Source organism: Culex quinquefasciatus, chromosome 1 (assembly GCF_015732765.1).
Source record: "Culex quinquefasciatus strain JHB chromosome 1, VPISU_Cqui_1.0_pri_paternal, whole genome shotgun sequence".
Lineage (NCBI taxonomy): Eukaryota > Metazoa > Arthropoda > Insecta > Diptera > Culicidae > Culex > Culex quinquefasciatus.
The window spans coordinates 120,318,398-120,336,171 of record NC_051861.1 but is presented as its reverse complement, the minus strand read 5'-3'; the positions used below and the strand labels follow the sequence as shown (position 1 = coordinate 120,336,171).

The window sequence follows — 17,774 nt, the reverse complement described above, 5'->3', positions numbered from 1 at the left end:
TTTGTATGGAAAATTATATGGACAAACTAATGATGCAAAATGGCTTCTTTGGGCATACCAAAGGCACACAAAAAGTTTCAGCCGAATTAAAAAATACAAAGATTAAAATCCTAAAAAAAGACCGATTTCGTAGAGAACTGCGCAGTGGGAATTATTGTTTTTCCCTACCACTAGGTGAATACGCTCCAAAATTTTGTTTTGCGATTCTTCCCACAAATTAGCATTCGACTCCCTCATCTAAGCTCGATCACGCAACTTCGGGACCGTCCATAAACCACGTGGACACTTTAGGGGGGGGGGTGGTATGGCGATTGTCCACGATCCATACAAAAAAGTTTTTTTGTATGGACAATTGTCCACGAGAGGAGGGTGGGGGGGGGGGGGGGTAACAGATTACCAAAAAAGTGTCCACGTGGTTTATGGATGGTCCCTTCCTGCCCAGCACAGAAAGAAAAGCTTTGTAGAGGAAGAGATTGAGATTTAAATTTCGTCTCTTTTCTTTCGCCAACTGGTTATGTCATTTCTTTGCGAGTTCTACGAAGAAAAAAAATGGCAAAATCCAATTTTATTGAAGAATCATATTTATTCATAGTGAAATATAGTCAATGTTAGATAAATGCACACACACGTTAAGTTGGCCGTCACAGACTCAATCTACTTGATTTGCATGTCCACGATCAGATAATGATAGCGTGCAAGCCCGCACAACAATGTCGAAGCACAATCCGTTTATTAAATCGGCCTCGAGTACGGCCTTCCGCCGTACCGGTTGAACCCACGCCCGGACCGGGACCGCACGTGCGGCGCCCCAAAGTGGTTCTGGGACGATTCCCGGTAGTGGTTGTGTCCACCACCGCCGCCGCCGCCACCCCCACCAAAGTGATCCCCGGACGGGCCATGCCGCACGTCACGGTCGCGATTCCAACCTCCTCCGCCGCCGCCACCACCACCTCCCCCACCGGAACCCGATCCGCCCGAGCGCCCACGATCCGAGAAGGAGCGACCCCGTCCCCGGCCGCTGCCCCGAATCGTAATAATGTCCCGCGAGAGCTTGTTGTAGCCGGTGGGCCCGGTCGGTTGAGCGCCGCACGTTTCCAGCGCCAGGAAGTCGTCCACGTGGAGCGAGGGAGGACGGGAGGTGTTTGGTGGGCGCGACCGGAACAGGTCTCCCCGGGTGATGGGGGCACGAGTGAAGCCGCGTCCGCGGAGGGGAGTTGCTGGAATTTGGAACAAATATTAGAGCTGTATTTTAAGGGGGCCATTTCCCAAACTCACCGAAAATCTTCTTCTCCGGCCTCCCGGTGCTGGGTTCCACCTCAACCCGTCTCGTCCGGAAGCACGGCGCCGTGGCCACGCGGTCCCTCGTCGAGTGCGGTGACGCCGACAAATGCAGCAACCGCTTGCAATCCGACGTCAAGTTACAATCCCCGGTCAGACAACTCTTGGCCAGCTCCTGCAGGTCGCACGGAATCTGCTCCCGCTCCAAGTCCTCATCGCAAGGAGAAAAGCTCAACCAATAGCTCGCCTTCAGCTGATCCTCAAACTCTTCGCTCACGATAAACACACTCCGTGAGGCGTACTGCGTCACGATGCCTTCCGCCTGTGGCAACGGTTCCACCACTCCAAAGTCAAACAAACACTCGCCGCCCGTCGATTTCGCCTCCTTCAGCTGATCCAGCAACATCAGCAAATTATCCTCCAGGTTGTCCACCACCGGCGGAACCAACTGGGCAGCCTCCTCCGGTTCCGCGTCCGGTTTCGGTTCCGGCTTGAAAAACACCAGCAACTCCTTCAACAACTGGCCACAATCGCCCGGTTCCGACGGGGGCAACTCCTGGCCCTCCTTCTTGATGACCTTCGGGACCAACATGGCACCGAGTTGTTCCGGCGTCAGGCGGATTGTGCGCTTGGGCAGGTTAAACCCGACCAGGGCCGTCTCGTCGATGGTGATGAGCGAGCGCCAGAATTCGGTCAGCAGGATGAACAGCTGGCGGTACGTGTCCGGGGCCTCGCGCGCTTTGTCGGCGAACTTTTGGACGACTGCGAGCATGGCGTCCTTGCGCTTCTCGACGGCGGTCAGCAGGATCGAGAGGGTGATGCTGCGGGGGAGGGAAATGTGTTCAAATTCAGTATTTTATATCAATGTTTTCGTTAATTTATTTCACAAAATGCAACATTTTGTGTGCACATATCATTAAACATAACCTTTTCAACGAATCATATGTGCGCTAAATTGCAATATAAGGCAACCTCCAAAACTTTGCCGAAGAAATTTTTGTAATTTTTGAAATTTGTTGTTATTTTTGTTTCCTTTTGTCATTCTTATTATTTTTTTTTTGTAATTTTGGTAACTATTTTCATTTTGTTCTTATGGGTTGTTTGGTAATTTCGGTCATTTTGGCCGTTTTGGACATTCTGGTATTTTTTTTTCATTATTTTCATTTTGATTATTTCGACCATTTTGGTAATTTTGGTCATTTCTGTAATTTTAGTTATTTTGATCATTTCGGTAATTTTGGTCTTTTCGGTATTTTTTGTCATTTCGACCATTTTGGTCATTTTGGTCATTTTGGTCTTTTCGGTCATTTTGATCATTTTGACCATTTTGACCATTTTGGTTATTTTGACCATTTTGGTCATTTTGATCATTTTGGTCATTTTAGTGATTTTGGTCATTTTAGTCATTTTGGTCACTTTGACCATTTTGGTTATTTTGACCATTTTGGTCATTTTGATCATTTTGGTCATTTTAGTGATTTTGGTCATTTTAGTCATTTTGATCATTTTGGTCTTTTGACCATTTTGTTAATTTCGGTCATTTGTATCATTTTGGTCATTTGGATCATTTCGGTCATTTTAGTGATTTTGGTAATTTTGGTCATTTCGGTCATTTTGGTCATTTTGGTAATTTTGACCATATTGGTAATTTTGACCGTTTCAGTCATGTTAACCATTTTGGTCTTTTCGGTCTTTTTGGTCATTTTGGTCATTTAGGTCATTTTGGTTATTTTGACCATTTTAGTGATTTTGGTCATTTTAGCCATTTTGATCATTTCGGCCATTTTGGTCATTTTGGTCTTTTCGGCAATTTTGATCATTTTGACCATTTTGGTCATTTTAGTCATTTTGATAATTTCGGTCATTTTGACCATTTTGGTTAATTTGGTCTTTTCGATCTTTTTAGTCATTTCGGTCATTTTGGTCATGTTAGTGATTTTGGTCATTTTAGTCATTTTGATCATTTCGGTCATTTAGGTCGTTTCAGTCTTTTGGTCATTTCGGTCATTAGGTCATTTAGGTCATTTTGATCATTTAGACCATTTTGGTAATTTTAGTTATTTTGATAATTTCGGTCATTTCAGTCATTTTGGTCATTTCGATCATTTTGGTCATTTCGGTCATTTTTGGTCATTTTGGTCTTTTCGGTCATTTTGGTCATTTCGGTCATTTTAGTGATTTTGGTAATTTTGGTCATTTCGGTCATTTTGGTCATTTTGGTAATTTTGACCATATTGGTAATTTTGACCGTTTCAGTCATGTTAACCATTTTGGTCTTTTCGGTCTTTTTGGTCATTTTGGTCATTTAGGTCATTTTGGTTATTTTGACCATTTTAGTGATTTTGGTCATTTTAGCCATTTTGATCATTTCGGCCATTTTGGTCATTTTGGTCTTTTCGGCAATTTTGATCATTTTGACCATTTTGGTCATTTTAGTCATTTTGATAATTTCGGTCATTTTGACCATTTTGGTTAATTTGGTCTTTTCGATCTTTTTAGTCATTTCGGTCATTTTGGTCATGTTAGTGATTTTGGTCATTTTAGTCATTTTGATCATTTCGGTCATTTAGGTCGTTTCAGTCTTTTTGGTCATTTCGGTCATTAGGTCATTTAGGTCATTTTGATCATTTAGACCATTTTGGTAATTTTAGTTATTTTGATAATTTCGGTCATTTCAGTCATTTTGGTCATTTCGATCATTTTGGTCATTTCGGTCATTTTTGGTCATTTTGGTCTTTTCGGTCATTTTGGTCATTTCGGTCATTTTAGTGATTTTGGTAATTTTGGTCATTTCGGTCATTTTGGTCATTTTGGTAATTTTGACCATTTTGGTAATTTTAACCGTTTCAGTCATGTTAACCATTTTGGTCTTTTCGATCTTTTTGGTCATTTTGGTTATTTTGACCATTTTAGTGATTTTGGTCATTTTAGCCATTTTGATCATTTCGGTCATTTTGGTCATTTTGGTCTTTTCGGCCATTTTGATCATTTTGACCATTTTAGTCATTTTGATAATTTCGGTCATTTTGACCATTTTGGTTAATTTGGTCTTTTCGATCTTTTTAGTCATTTCGGTCATTTTGGTCATTTTGGTCATGTTAGCGATTTTGGTCATTTTAGTCATTTTGATCATTTCGGTCATTTAGGTCGTTTCAGTCTTTTTGGTCATTTCGGTCATTAGGTCATTTAGGTCATTTAGGTCATTTTGATCATTTTGATCATTTTTACCATTTTGGTAATTTTAGTTATTTTGATAATTTCGGTCATTTCAGTCATTTTGGTCATTTCGGTCATTTTGGTCATTTCGGTCATTTTTGGTCATTTTGGTCTTTTCGGTCATTTTGGTCTTTTCGGTCATATTGGTCATGTTAGCGATTTTGGTAATTTTAGTCATTTTGGTCACTTTGACCATTTAGGTCGTTTCAGTCTTTTTGGTCATTTTGGTCATTTTGGTCTTTTCGGTCATTTTGATCATTTTGACCATTTTGACCATTTTGGTTATTTTGACCATTTTGGTCATTTTGATCATTTTGGTCATTTTAGTGATTTTGGTCATTTTAGTCATTTTGGTCACTTTGACCATTTTGGTTATTTTGACCATTTTGGTCATTTTGATCATTTTGGTCATTTTAGTGATTTTGGTCATTTTAGTCATTTTGATCATTTTGGTCTTTTTGACCATTTTGTTAATTTCGGTCATTTGTATCATTTTGGTCATTTGGATCATTTCGGTCATTTTAGTGATTTTGGTAATTTTGGTCATTTCGGTCATTTTGGTCATTTTGGTAATTTTGACCATTTTGGTAATTTTGACCGTTTCAGTCATGTTAACCATTTTGGTCTTTTCGGTCTTTTTGGTCATTTTGGTCATTTAGGTCATTTTGGTTATTTTGACCATTTTAGTGATTTTGGTCATTTTAGCCATTTTGATCATTTCGGCCATTTGGTCATTTTGGTCTTTTCGGCAATTTTGATCATTTTGACCATTTTGGTCATTTTAGTCATTTTGATAATTTCGGTCATTTTGACCATTTTGGTTAATTTGGTCTTTTCGATCTTTTTAGTCATTTCGGTCATTTTGGTCATGTTAGTGATTTTGGTCATTTTAGTCATTTTGATCATTTCGGTCATTTAGGTCGTTTCAGTCTTTTTGGTCATTTCGGTCATTAGGTCATTTAGGTCATTTAGGTCATTTTGATCATTTAGACCATTTTGGTAATTTTAGTTATTTTGATAATTTCGGTCATTTCAGTCATTTTGGTCATTTCGATCATTTTGGTCATTTCGGTCATTTTTGGTCATTTTGGTCTTTTCGGTCATTTTGGTCTTTTCGGTCATTTTGGTCATTTCGGTCATTTTAGTGATTTTGGTAATTTTGGTCATTTCGGTCATTTTGGTCATTTTGGTAATTTTGACCATTTTGGTAATTTTAACCGTTTCAGTCATGTTAACCATTTTGGTCTTTTCGATCTTTTTGGTCATTTTGGTTATTTTGACCATTTTAGTGATTTTGGTCATTTTAGCCATTTTGATCATTTCGGTCATTTTGGTCATTTTGGTCTTTTCGGCCATTTTGATCATTTTGACCATTTTAGTCATTTTGATAATTTCGGTCATTTTGACCATTTTGGTTAATTTGGTCTTTTCGATCTTTTTAGTCATTTCGGTCATTTTGGTCATTTTGGTCATGTTAGCGATTTTGGTCATTTTAGTCATTTTGATCATTTCGGTCATTTAGGTCGTTTCAGTCTTTTTGGTCATTTCGGTCATTAGGTCATTTAGGTCATTTAGGTCATTTTGATCATTTTGATCATTTTTACCATTTTGGTAATTTTAGTTATTTTGATAATTTCGGTCATTTCAGTCATTTTGGTCATTTCGGTCATTTTGGTCATTTCGGTCATTTTTGGTCATTTTGGTCTTTTCGGTCATTTTGGTCTTTTCGGTCATATTGGTCATGTTAGCGATTTTGGTAATTTTAGTCATTTTGGTCACTTTGACCATTTAGGTCGTTTCAGTCTTTTTGGTCATTTTGGTCATTTTAGTCATTTTGATAATTTGGAACATTTTGGTCATTTGGATCATTTCGGTCATTTTAGTAATTTTGGTCATTTCGGTCATTTTGGTCATTTTGACCATTTTGGTCATTATGGTCTTTTGGTCATTTTGGTCATTTTGGTCATTTAGGTCATTTTGGTTATTTTGACCATTTTAGTGATTTTGGTCATTTTAGTCATTTTGATCATTTCGGTCATTTAGGTCGTTTCAGTCTTTTTGGTCATTTCGGTCATTAGGTCATTTAGGTCATTTAGGTCATTTTGATCATTTTGATCATTTTTACCATTTTGGTAATTTTAGTTATTTTGATAATTTCGGTCATTTCAGTCATTTTGGTCATTTCGGTCATTTTGGTCATTTCGGTCATTTTGGTCATTTTGGTCTTTTCGGTCATTTTGGTCTTTTCGGTCATATTGGTCATGTTAGCGATTTTGGTAATTTTAGTCATTTTGGTCACTTTGACCATTTAGGTCGTTTCAGTCTTTTTGGTCATTTTGGTCATTTTAGTCATTTTGATAATTTGGAACATTTTGGTCATTTGGATCATTTCGGTCATTTTAGTAATTTTGGTCATTTTGACCATTTTGACCATTTTGGTCATTTTAGTCATTTTGATAACTTCGGTCATTTTGGTCATTTGGATCATTTTGATCATTTGGATTATCATTTTGGTAATTTTGATCATTTTGGTCATTTTAGTCATTTTGATAATATCGGTCATTTTGGCCATTTTGCTTATTTTGACCATTTTGGTCATTTTGGTCATTTTGACCATTTTGGTCTTTTTGACCATTTTGATCATTTTAGCGATTTTGTTCATTTTGTTCATTTTGGTCTTTCCGGTATTTTTGGTCATTTCGACCATTTTGGCCATTTTAGTGATTTCGGTCATTTTGACTATTTTGGTTATTTTGACCATTTGGTCATTTTGACCATTTTGGTCATTTTAGTGATTTTGGTAATTTTGACCATTTTGGTCTTTTTAGTAATGTTTGATTTGTGTTTTATGTGTTTTTTTTATTATTTTGGTTCTTTTTGTTATTTTTTTTTTTCATTTTTATCATTTTTGTTATTTCTGTATTTTTTTTATATTTTGTAATTTCTGTTTTTTTTTTGTATACATATTTGTCATTTGACCTTTTTTGTAATTATTGCCATTTTTGGTATTTTTGTAATGATTTGCATTGTTGTATTTTTTATTCTGTGCATTTTCATGATATGTTCGTTTTTTTTTATTTTTACTTTTTGTTTTTTTTTTTGTCATTTTAGTTTTTTTTATTTTTTATATTTGTCATTTTTGTTATTTTAGAAATTATGAATGATAAATTTTATCGTTTTTGTCGTTCGGCGTATTACTTTTGCAATGATTTTTTTGTTTGTAATTTTTGTAATATTTATAATTTTAACTTTGAAAAGTTTTCCTTTTACAACCAATTTAAAGTTTTGAGACACAGCTGAAAGGATTCTCGAAAACTCTGTACATGCAGTTCAGAACTGTTTTTTTATATATTTCTGTTTTCTTCAAATTTTTTGAAACTCAAGAGTTTTTGCAATTGTAGATTTAAAAAAAATATAATTAATGAGATTACCTATTAAAAATTAAAAAAAAAATATTTTCTTAAAAAAGAACAGATTTTTTTTGAATTTACAAAATTCCTATTTTTTTACATGTTATTTTTTTAAATTTGTTAAAACTGAACATTTTGGATTTATTGAAATTTTGATCGTGTTTTTTTCAATGAAATTTTGATTTTATGGAATATTAAAAAAAATACATTTTTTTCTTTTTAACAACATTATTTCCCTATTTATATTTTTTTTACCGTGTAAAGCGTTTAGTTTGACATGGAATTTTTCATTTTTAGGTTTAATATTAACTTTTTGAAGCTTTTTTTTTTATTTCGATTTGTTTTAAATTTTTGCCTTTGGTTTTTGACTTTTTGGAATAAATAAAAAAAAATTATTCATAACTTATTTTTATTAGGTCCTTTTAGGTGCTACGACCAGGTTGGGACCGAGGATCGGTTTAAAATCTAATATATAATAAAAGTAAAATCCATGCTTGGAGATCATGTAACTACCGAGGGTTACTTGGTCCAAGCGGGTCTTGCAGGTCTTGAACCTGCCGATGTATTCGGAGAAAATGCCCCACAGCTCAGCCGAACTGTAGAGTACCTCCCCGGCTTCCTTCTCCGTGGCTCCACCGTCTCGGGGGCCACCTTGGCTGCTTCCTGCGGGTCGTGGGCGATCCTTCGATTCTCCATCTTGAACTTCGCCGGCGTAAACGCCGGAACTGCTGGACTCTGCTTCTCCGCCTTCTTTGCCGGCGGTTTTGGTTTCGACGCCTGCTGGCGCCTCCGGATGAAGTCCGCACGCTTGGGACAGCTGAGGTCCGTGGCTTCGTGGGCTCCAGAGCAGTTGGCACACCGCTTCGGCTCGGCTTCTTGGTCTTGTGGGGACCCCCACAGTTGTTGCACCTCCCCTTGAGGTGGCAGTTTCTGGTCCCATGGCAAAGCTGCAAACAGTTCCTGCACTGGGTCACATTCGGCCGCTTGTTCCGGTAGGCCTCCCACCGGATGATAGTGCTTGCCACAACTTTCATTGCAGAGAGCTTCTTTAGATTGGTGTATCCCTTGGGGAAGACCACAATGTACGGAGTTTCGTCCACGGTGGACTTTTCCTTCCGCTTGATGATATGCACCTCCAGCGCTTCCAGCTTGAGATCCCTCTTCAGCAAGTACCTCGTCCGGTTTCAGTTAATCAGGAAAACCACGAAGAACCACCCGATGATTTCGTACGCTCCGCCGTTCGTGGGTGTAGAATTCCACTTTCTTCTTGAGGAGCTCTTGCAACTTGTCAAAATCTTTGACAGAGAAGCAGTTCACCTTGATTCCAAATCGGGTTGAAACCAAATTTACAGCTTTCTACTATTGCCACGAGCTTGTAAAAATCCGTGGTGCTCTTCACCACCAAAGGTGGTTGCTTTTGTTTACCTGCCGACTGGCCGGGTGCTGGAACCGCGTCTCCTCCTCCTGCTGGGCTGGCATTGTTGTTGTTTTCGTTTTCCGCTAGCGAGCTGAACTTGTTGTTATTGAGCACATTCTGCTCCACTTTTCCTTCTCCGACGACAGCTCCGGTGATCTCAGGGGTCTTCTTCCGCTTCCGATTTCCGGGGATGAGTTGGAAATCATCCGTCTCGGAGGTCTCTTCCACCTCCATCCGTCAAACAACTCGAGGCACGATGCCTTTAGCGCGCACGTCACACACGTCTACTCTCTCGGAGCTGTCGGAGCCAAATGCCAATAAATCGAATTTGTTGAAATCTTTATTTCAAACTTAAATCACAATCTGTACTCAAACACCATCAATTTGTTTTTGAAAATCGCTAAATCTGAATCAACTTCGCCAAAATTTTCAACGTTTGGCTCAAATTTCGTATATTTGCCTATTTTTGCTAACAGAGCAAAAGGGATAGACTGTTTGTTTACAAACGCAGATTCGCCCTATTGAACTGTTACTACGGAAAACTTTTAGCGAAAAAAAGGCTCAAGCTCAAATCAATACTCACTCATGCTCGGTCAGCAGCAGCATGGTCCGCACCGCCGCCACCAGCACCCCCATGCCGACCTCCTCGCTGGCAATGTTCTCCACAATCGTCCCGCAGCAGCTCTCGATGATCTCCTTGGGTGGGAGCGAGCACGCCAGCTGCATCATCGGCGAAATGTTCGCAAACACCATCGAAAACTCCGAATCCAGCAGGTTCTGGAACACGATGTAGATGTTCTCCTGGGTTTGCTGGTGCGCTGGGGTTTGGCCCGGGTTCAGCAGGATGTTGGTCATCAGGTCCATGATGCGGCCGGACAGGATCGAGAGGACGGAGATTTTGACGGACGCGTGGCACACGAGACTGCCGAGGAAGGAGAAGAGCCGGGCGTGGGCGGTGGTGGCGAGTCCTTTGAGGGGTTTCTGGTCGTCGGGGGGGGTGTTTGGGAGGAGGGGTTCCTGGATGGTTAGGTCGGTGATGGCTTTCGAGATGAGGAGGGTCATGTTGGGGGCGAGGTCGGAGAGTTGGAGACAGACGCGGCTGAAGATGACGAGGAGGGGGGTGTAGCTGGAGGGGCAGATGGTTTGGATCATTTCGGTGATGGCGGGGGATTGTGGATGGAGGTGGGCCGACCAGAGTTGGCGTTCGTTGATGAGTTTGCTGATTTCGGTTGGGGTGAGTTCTTGGCGGCATTGGATGGGGAGGGGGAGGGGTAGGAGTTCGGAGAAGACGAGGAGTCCGGGGATGAAGTAGTTGGGGCCGTAGAGGATGAACTTGATGAGTTCGCCGACCATTTGGGTCCAGAGGCTTTTGTGGATGTTGTTGGTGTCGAGGCCGTCCGTTGGGGTGGGTTGGGTGAAGGTGAGCAGGATCTTGATGATGTCCTTTTGGACTTCGCGGGCGTCGTTGATGGCGGCGGCGTTGACGGGGACGCTCTGCATGAGGGCGTAGGTGCGGAGCAGGGGTTCGATCACGGTCAGGTCCTTGAACTCGGTGTTGCGGCACTCGATCAGGTAGGTCATGATTTTGCGGAGGACCTGGACGAGTGGGGTCAGGATTTGGGTTAGGAGGACGCCCTGCATGCTGGCCAGGCTGGAGGCGTGCAGCGCCGGTTGGTCAAAGTACGTGTTGAGCTTCTCCAGGATGGAAATGAGGAGGGTCTTCCCGTCGGCTGAGTAAAACTGCAGAATCGTGTACTTGTACTTGAGCTCGACGTGGCTCGGGTTGGCACCGACGATTCCGTCGTGCTCGGGGATCCCCAGGAAGCGCAGCAACCGCAGCGACATGATCAGATCGCCCGGGAAGGTCGTGATGAACTCCAGACTGCGCTTCATCAGCTCCACCAGCGGGTTGATGTCCTCGTACGTAAACAGCTCGTGGATCTCCAGCGGTTTCAGGTAAACCGCCATCTCCTGCAGCATCGCACTAACCGACGACTCGAACTGCTCGTGAGTCTTCACCAAGTTGAGCAGCTTCTCGCCGTGCTGCACCAGATATCCGACGTGCTCGCAGTGCCGAACGGCGCAATCGACCAAGTCAACGCTATAGCTCAGCACCGGCGATTTGTGCTTCATCCCAGGTGAACCCTCCTTCGCGAGTGCGCGCTTCTCGCCGTCAATCAACTCCAAGAACAACTTCATGTTCTGCTCCATGCAAATCACCTCGACGACGTACCGCTTGCCGAAGCTGCAGGCCAGCTGGAACAGGGCTTGGAGCGATTCTACCTGCCGGTCGACGTCCTCGCGGGTTTGCCCGATCGCGTCAATGTAGTACAGCGTTTGCAGCTTGTAGGCCATCTCGAGGCCGAGCAGCTGACCGCGGGTCAGGTCGTGCAGGAAGTCTTCGTCGGCGCTGGACGACGGACAGTGCTGGAAGAGGATCTTGAGCAGGACGTTCACGGCGTCGACGTTCTCCATGAGATAGTCGAGCTTTTGGTGGTTTTTGAGGAGGGCGGAGAGAAGGTCGTAGACGGCACCGATGAGGGAGGACGAGGGGAGTTTCATTTCGAGCAGGAAGATGATCGTCTCGAGCAGGTGGTGGATGTTGAAGAAGGCGACGAAGCTGCGGTTCGCGGTGACGGAGGAGCGGATGTCCTTGTGGATCTCGAACTTGGAGGAGACTGGGAGGAAGCGCTTGGGTTGGCTGTACGCGATCGCGTCCCAGGTGATGGCCTTGGTCAGTTCGGCGAAGCAGTTCTCCAGGACGGAGAGCTGGGCGGGGTCCGGTTTGAAGGCCGGGTCGTTGCGAGTTGCGTACACGTCCGATACGGTGCTGCGCACCAGATCCAGGTTCTCGTACAGGTTGATCTTCTTCAATAGTGACTTGAGCGCGAAGCTGATCCTCGTCGAGGGGTTTTCCTGGATCAGATCTAGCAGAATCTGGTAGCCGTTGTACTCCGGACTGAGGAAGTAGTCCAAGCCGCGCTTCGTGTCCAAACAGGCGCAGATCGACCGGATGATCATCAGCTTGATCGACAGTGCCATGTAGCTCTGCGAGTACAAGCCAAGAAGCTTGTCGAAGATGTTGAAGTCCTCCTGCTCCAGGACGACCTTGATGAACGCGTCCGTTGCTCCGAGCAACTCAATCAACCGAATCCCTGCCTTCATGTGGCGCAGCTTGTACGCAGGCTGAGGATGCGTCATGGCTCGATCAACGTCCAGTCCCAACTTGATACAGTTCAGCATGATCTCCACGCCCTCACTCTTCCCCGCGATCCAGTCCTCCAGCGTCCGCTCAAACTTCACCCTCTGCGGAGTCTCACTGAAGATCTGGTTCAACAGCAGGACAATTTGCTCCGTATAATCGACGAACCCCTCCTTGAAGTCGCCACTCTCAGCTCCAAACTCCAGCGTCGTCTTCTTGTTATACCGATTGTTCTTCAACACAATCTCCAACTGCCGAACCGCGTTCGTCTCGTCACCGCCCTTCTCCACTCCCAACTCAAACTTCTTCAGAACCGCTGCAAACGGATTGAATCCCTTGCCGTAATCCTCCCCTCCGGCAGCACCTCCTCCACCCATCTCGTACTCCACATCGTAGTCAAAGTCCTCAACGATCTCTTCGTCGCTCAAAATGGCCTCAAACAGTTCCGTTGGCGGAGCCAACCCCTCTTCCTCAACCCCTCCAACACCAGGCGGCGTAGCCGCCGACACCGAAGTGGTTTTGATTCTCGGAGGCTTATCCCCGTACTTGCCGTGACCTCCCCTCCGGAAGTCATCCTCGTCGTAATCGTCGTGCGGATCCGGCGAGCGGGGACGCCGCGGCGAATCCAGCGGCGAACGCGGACGCCGCCCCGACCGGTCGTCTCGTGTCGTCCCACGATCATCCGTCGATCCCCTCCGCACACCACCCCGATCGTACGAGCTGCTCCGAATCCGCCGCGACGACGATCCCCGATGCGGACTGCGCGACCACTCGCGCTTCTGGCCACCGACAGGTGGCGCCGCACCGCCCTGATAGTCCTTGCACAAGCTCGGCGATCGCGAGTACTCGTGCGAGCGACCCCTCGCACCCCTCGGCTCGTAGTGGCGTTCCGTCGAGCGGGAAACCCGCTTCTTCCCCCCCGCCCCTTCACACTCCACGACGACGTGCTTCGGCGAGGAAGGTTCCGCCGGGCAGACGACCGCCGTCGCGTGCAACGCCCGCCGAGCGTACGGACGCGGATCCTTCGGAATATCCTCGCCCCCATCCGCCGGCTCCGGGTACTCCTTCTGGACAAACACCTCCGTCGCAACCACCACTGCAGGTGGTTCCTCCGGCCACTCCTGCCCAACCCCACCCGGTTCCGCAATCGGTCCATCCACCGCCGGCACCACCTCCACCGGCGCCACCTCCGGCTGCGGAGTCGTCTCCCGCGGCGACACAATCGGCTCCGCGATGTTCGCCGTCAATATCCCATAAACCGCCAACGTAATCGTCGTGTAGAATCCCTTCAACACCAGCCCGTCCGTCGGAATGCGGCGCGCGCCATCGTCCGGCTTGCCGCACTCCAGGTGGATACAGTTGTTCTGGTTGTACTCAAAGTCCCCGAGGCACTCGAACGTCGGCGCCCCCGGCTTCCCCAGATCGTTCACGAACAGCTCGATTTTGAACAGCGACGGATTGGTCGCCCCGAGCCGCACGCCGCCCGGAAAGTCCGCCTGGACGCGCGCGCCCAGCGGGATGATGCGCACCTCGGTGATGTACACCGGCTTCGGAAACTGCACCAGATCCAGGTTCAACTTCTGCGGAAGGAAACAATTTAGTCCCGCCCGGGAAGAATAAGAAGACCGCAACTCACCTCGTAGGTGTCGTGCGAAAAGGTGTCGAAAAACAGCAGCTCCGGCGTTTCTTCGTCCATTTTTCAAGCTTCGCTTGTGCTTTGTCACTTAATTGAACTTTTGATGTACTTTTTAAGAGAAATTTTACACTTTTAGTTGGATTAAACTTGAAATTAAATTTTAGAGCCACGCACCACGACTGCAAAAACAAAATGCCGCTACTTTTTTTGATCTCAATATGTCAAGAGAATGGCTGCGTACTTTGCGCTTTGACGGAACGCGCGATGTAAACAATCAAGGTTTGGGAAAGGAAAGGTGAGCGCAAACCTTGGCGCAAACGCAAAAATTTAAATTTAATGACTTCTTGCCATGGCTTTCTACCTAAGGTACTCGCGATTGAGTGTGTAGTAGTGCGGTTGTCAAAATCGCTATCTCTGACTCTCTCACTCCACTGACACTGACATTGTTTACACGGTTACAAAAAATCCCACTTTTGGGAGTTCAGATATCCCACTTTTGCCAGTTCGCTGAAGCGAACTCGAAAAAGTGTGATTTCTCGAACTTGTGAAATGGTGAAAATCATGAAAAAACAAGATCGATTCATCGAACTCCCAAAAGTGTGATTTTGGACTTAGCAAAATTTCGCAATTTTTTGGAAACGTTTCAAGTTGTCATTTTTCTCAGGTTTTCGTGCTAAGACGGTTCACGGATCGGAACAGGTAAGTATGTTTCGGGTTCCGGGTGAAATTTGGCCACCGTTGATCAGATCATTTCACTCGCAACGGTGGCCAAGTGAAGTCGGTCCCTCAAAGGACGGATTTTTATAAGAGAATCTGTTCCTCCGGAGGACGGATTGCCTTGCCATGTTGGCAGGAAGAACTAGTCCACCGGTGGACGGGTTTCCTCTAAAGTTGGAAAGGGGAACTGGTCTACCGGTGGACGGATTGTCTGCCTAAGTTGGCATGAGGAACTGATCCACCGGTGGACGGATTCCTAGGAAATGTTTTTCAGGACGAATCCGCCCACAGTCGAGCGTCAATCGGACAATGTTTTGCAGGAGGAATTCGGCCACCGGTAGACAGATTCCTGGGCAATATTTTGCAGGAGGAATCCGTCCACCGGTGAACTGATTTCCTTCCTAAGTTGGCTAGAGGAAATGGTCCACCGGTGGACGGATTCTTGGGAAGATTGCCTGGTTAAGTTTTCAAGTTTCCTGGGAAGATTGCCGGCCTAAGTTGGCAAGTTTTTTTTTTTTTTTTTTTAAGGGTTCCAATAAACCAAATTTTCAGTTTTTGATTTTTGGGTGTTTGACTCAAAGCGGTTTAAAAAAACACGCAAAAGTCAAAAATTGGAAATTTGGTTTATTGGACCTTTTTTATTTAAAAAAAAAATGTTTTTACAATTCAAGTTTACTAATCATTTTATCCTAGTTTCAGGTCGTCTCGATATCCAAAATCTGCGATAGCTGCCGCCAACATACTGCGGTTGAGACCGGAAGTCGCTTCGCTGGTTGAACCTTCCCGTTTTTTCGTATCGATTCCATCACCATCAGTGAGAACCCGAGATCAAGGTGGCCCTTCAAACCGGTACGACCAATTTTGTGCTGTGCTAACAATTCTGGTACTAACTTTATTCTAATTTTAGGCCGCCTCGAGAGATTCAATGTGCCATCTAATTTCCGACCGACGTTACATCGCCCACTCGGTATGACGATGACCATGTCCGTTGAATGCGCTTAAAGTGGTTCAAACCTTCTACAATAGCGTCTGTCAACGATGCTAGGTTTAAGAAGATACGGAGCACTCCGGGCCAAAGGATATCAGCGAGCCCGACAGCACTGGGCACGGATTGGCCTACCTCGAACCGGAATTCCGCGCTCCATGATTCGGTACTCGCCGAACTTGTTGGCTTCGCTGGTGAACGCTTCCCGTAATAGCGGCTCGTACGGATATATGTCGGCTAGTGCGCTGGGACCGGCGCTTGGATTTCACGCGGTCATGCCTTCACATCTGCAGCACCCGGACCTCACCCGCCTACAGCCAGAATGGTTTCGTTGAACCATCCGCTGCATCCGGGACATTCTTTGACCAAGTCGCAGGTAAGAAGCTTCTGCAGTGGATCTCCTGATCAGCACTAACGTCGAACTCCCTATTCACAGCAAATCACCAATCCCTCTAGCAAGAAGCAGGACCTCCTCATCCATGCACCAACCAGGTGAAACGACAAGAGGCGGCCAGCGTCAGCAATGGTCAGCAGAAGAAGTCCCGCGTCAAGCGTGAACCATCTCAGCACGATCCAATGCACAAGGGAAGTCCTCTGAACGGGTCGGCGATGGTCACCTCAACGCATCATGGACTCAACCTCAGCTCAATGCACACCATGGAGAGTAAGGACTTTGCTTCGTTTTTATAGGTTGAAGGTTGCTGCTAGGCATACTCCCGGCTGGAGAACCTCAAAACACATCTGCGATCGCACACCGATGAAAAGCCGTACACCTACCACCCAAGTTGTAGCAGGGCGTTCAGCAACGCGTCCGATCGGGCAAATCACCACGGCGGGAGAGACGACGGGGAAAGTTTGAACCACCTGTTCGTTCAACGGAAGCCCCCCGGTCAGAGGCTATGCAGAGTGGCAAGTCAACGAGCCTGGGCAGTTCGAGCATCAAGTTGGGGTCGGACGCACACTCGTCGAGTCAACCGTCGATCAGCAGTCCGATGTCGATTCCGGCGCTTACTGCAGGGCTGGTGGACGACAACGACGGCGGCCGCATGCAGCTGGGCAGTCTTGGAGACATTAATTGACGGCGTGGCCGTACGCGGACGAGGATTCGGAGTTAAGTTTGAAAGTTGGTCTACTGATGATTGAGCTTGTCTAACGAATGGTTTCTTCAATTTCAGGTCGCCGATCTGGCATACGTTCTGCGGGAAATGGTTGACCTCGGTGGTCCAACCACAGTGACAGGAGGTGCCGGAGATCCTCGGAATTGATTCCAAAACCACATCAACAACAAGGGTTCTCTAATGAGCAATCCGCTGCCCAAAATCCCGGAGATCAACAGTCAGCTCCACTTTGAGCTTAACATCGGCATAGTGACAAAGTAATCGGTCTGGATCATCTTCGTGACGGCGGTGCCAGTGACGGCCGGTGCAGCAGCAGTCGCCAGACCAAACTGCTCCCTCGTCTCTGTTTCCTCCTTGAAGGAAGCAATCGGCACATCAGTGAACATCACCTTGGCGGCCGGGACAGCTTCCAGCAGCGTCGCTTAATCCTTTTCCTGCTCCTTAAGATTACGGTAAAAGAACAGGTCGGATCTGATTGGTGAAGGTGCTTACTGCTAGGCTGGTGGACGATTACGACGGCGGCAGGGTGAGTTTGAAAGATGATCCAGTGACGTATTGAGCTTGTCTAAATCATGGTCTCTCAATTTCAGGTCGCCAACCTGCCCGTCTTGCGGGAAATGGTTGATCTCGGTGGTCCGGCCTCGGCGAAAGCTGGTACTGATTGCCATTGCCCTTTGCCTAGAACAACTGCCAGATGACGGATTCGGGAGGTTACAGCATGCGCTCGGCGGACATTAGCAGGCGGATTAGCCAAACATCGCTACAAAGCTCGATCTCGACTTTGCGCCCAAGTAG

The 17,774-nt window shown here is 45.6% G+C and overlaps 1 protein-coding gene and 1 long non-coding RNA gene across 2 annotated transcripts; one reads left to right on the top strand and one right to left on the bottom strand.

Annotated features, from left to right (window-relative positions):
• Positions 1-561: 561 nt before the first annotated feature.
• LOC6047629 (protein virilizer) lies at positions 562-14,371 on the bottom strand. Its single transcript, XM_038255930.1, has 4 exons — positions 14,160-14,371; positions 9,905-14,103; positions 1,276-2,099; positions 562-1,217 (listed from the first exon to the last, which is right to left on the bottom strand). Exons 1-4 carry the CDS (start codon positions 14,217-14,219, stop codon positions 733-735), a joined length of 5,568 nt encoding a protein of 1,855 aa, XP_038111858.1. The 5' UTR covers positions 14,220-14,371; the 3' UTR covers positions 562-732.
• A 1,287-nt stretch (positions 14,372-15,658) lies between these two features.
• LOC6047634 lies at positions 15,659-16,775 on the top strand. The gene is made up of 3 exons (XR_005276594.1): positions 15,659-15,725; positions 15,784-16,237; positions 16,298-16,775. It is a non-coding gene; the product is annotated as an uncharacterized LOC6047634 (long non-coding RNA).
• The last annotated feature ends 999 nt before the right edge of the window (positions 16,776-17,774 follow it).

What these genes read in the sequence shown, in the direction of transcription:
- LOC6047629 (XM_038255930.1), bottom strand. Translation starts at nt 14,219, where the DNA reads ATGGACGAAGAAACGCCGGAGCTGCTGTTTTTCGACACCTTTTCGCAC. An exon ending in TTTCGCACGACACCTACGAG is followed by an intron (nt 14,104 to 14,159) that starts GTGAGTTGCGGT and finishes TTCCTTCCGCAG; the next exon opens with AAGTTGAACCTGGATCTGGT. An exon ending in CTGCTGCTGACCGAGCATGA is followed by an intron (nt 2,100 to 9,904) that starts GTGAGTATTGAT and finishes CCTCCCCCGCAG; the next exon opens with CATCACCCTCTCGATCCTGC.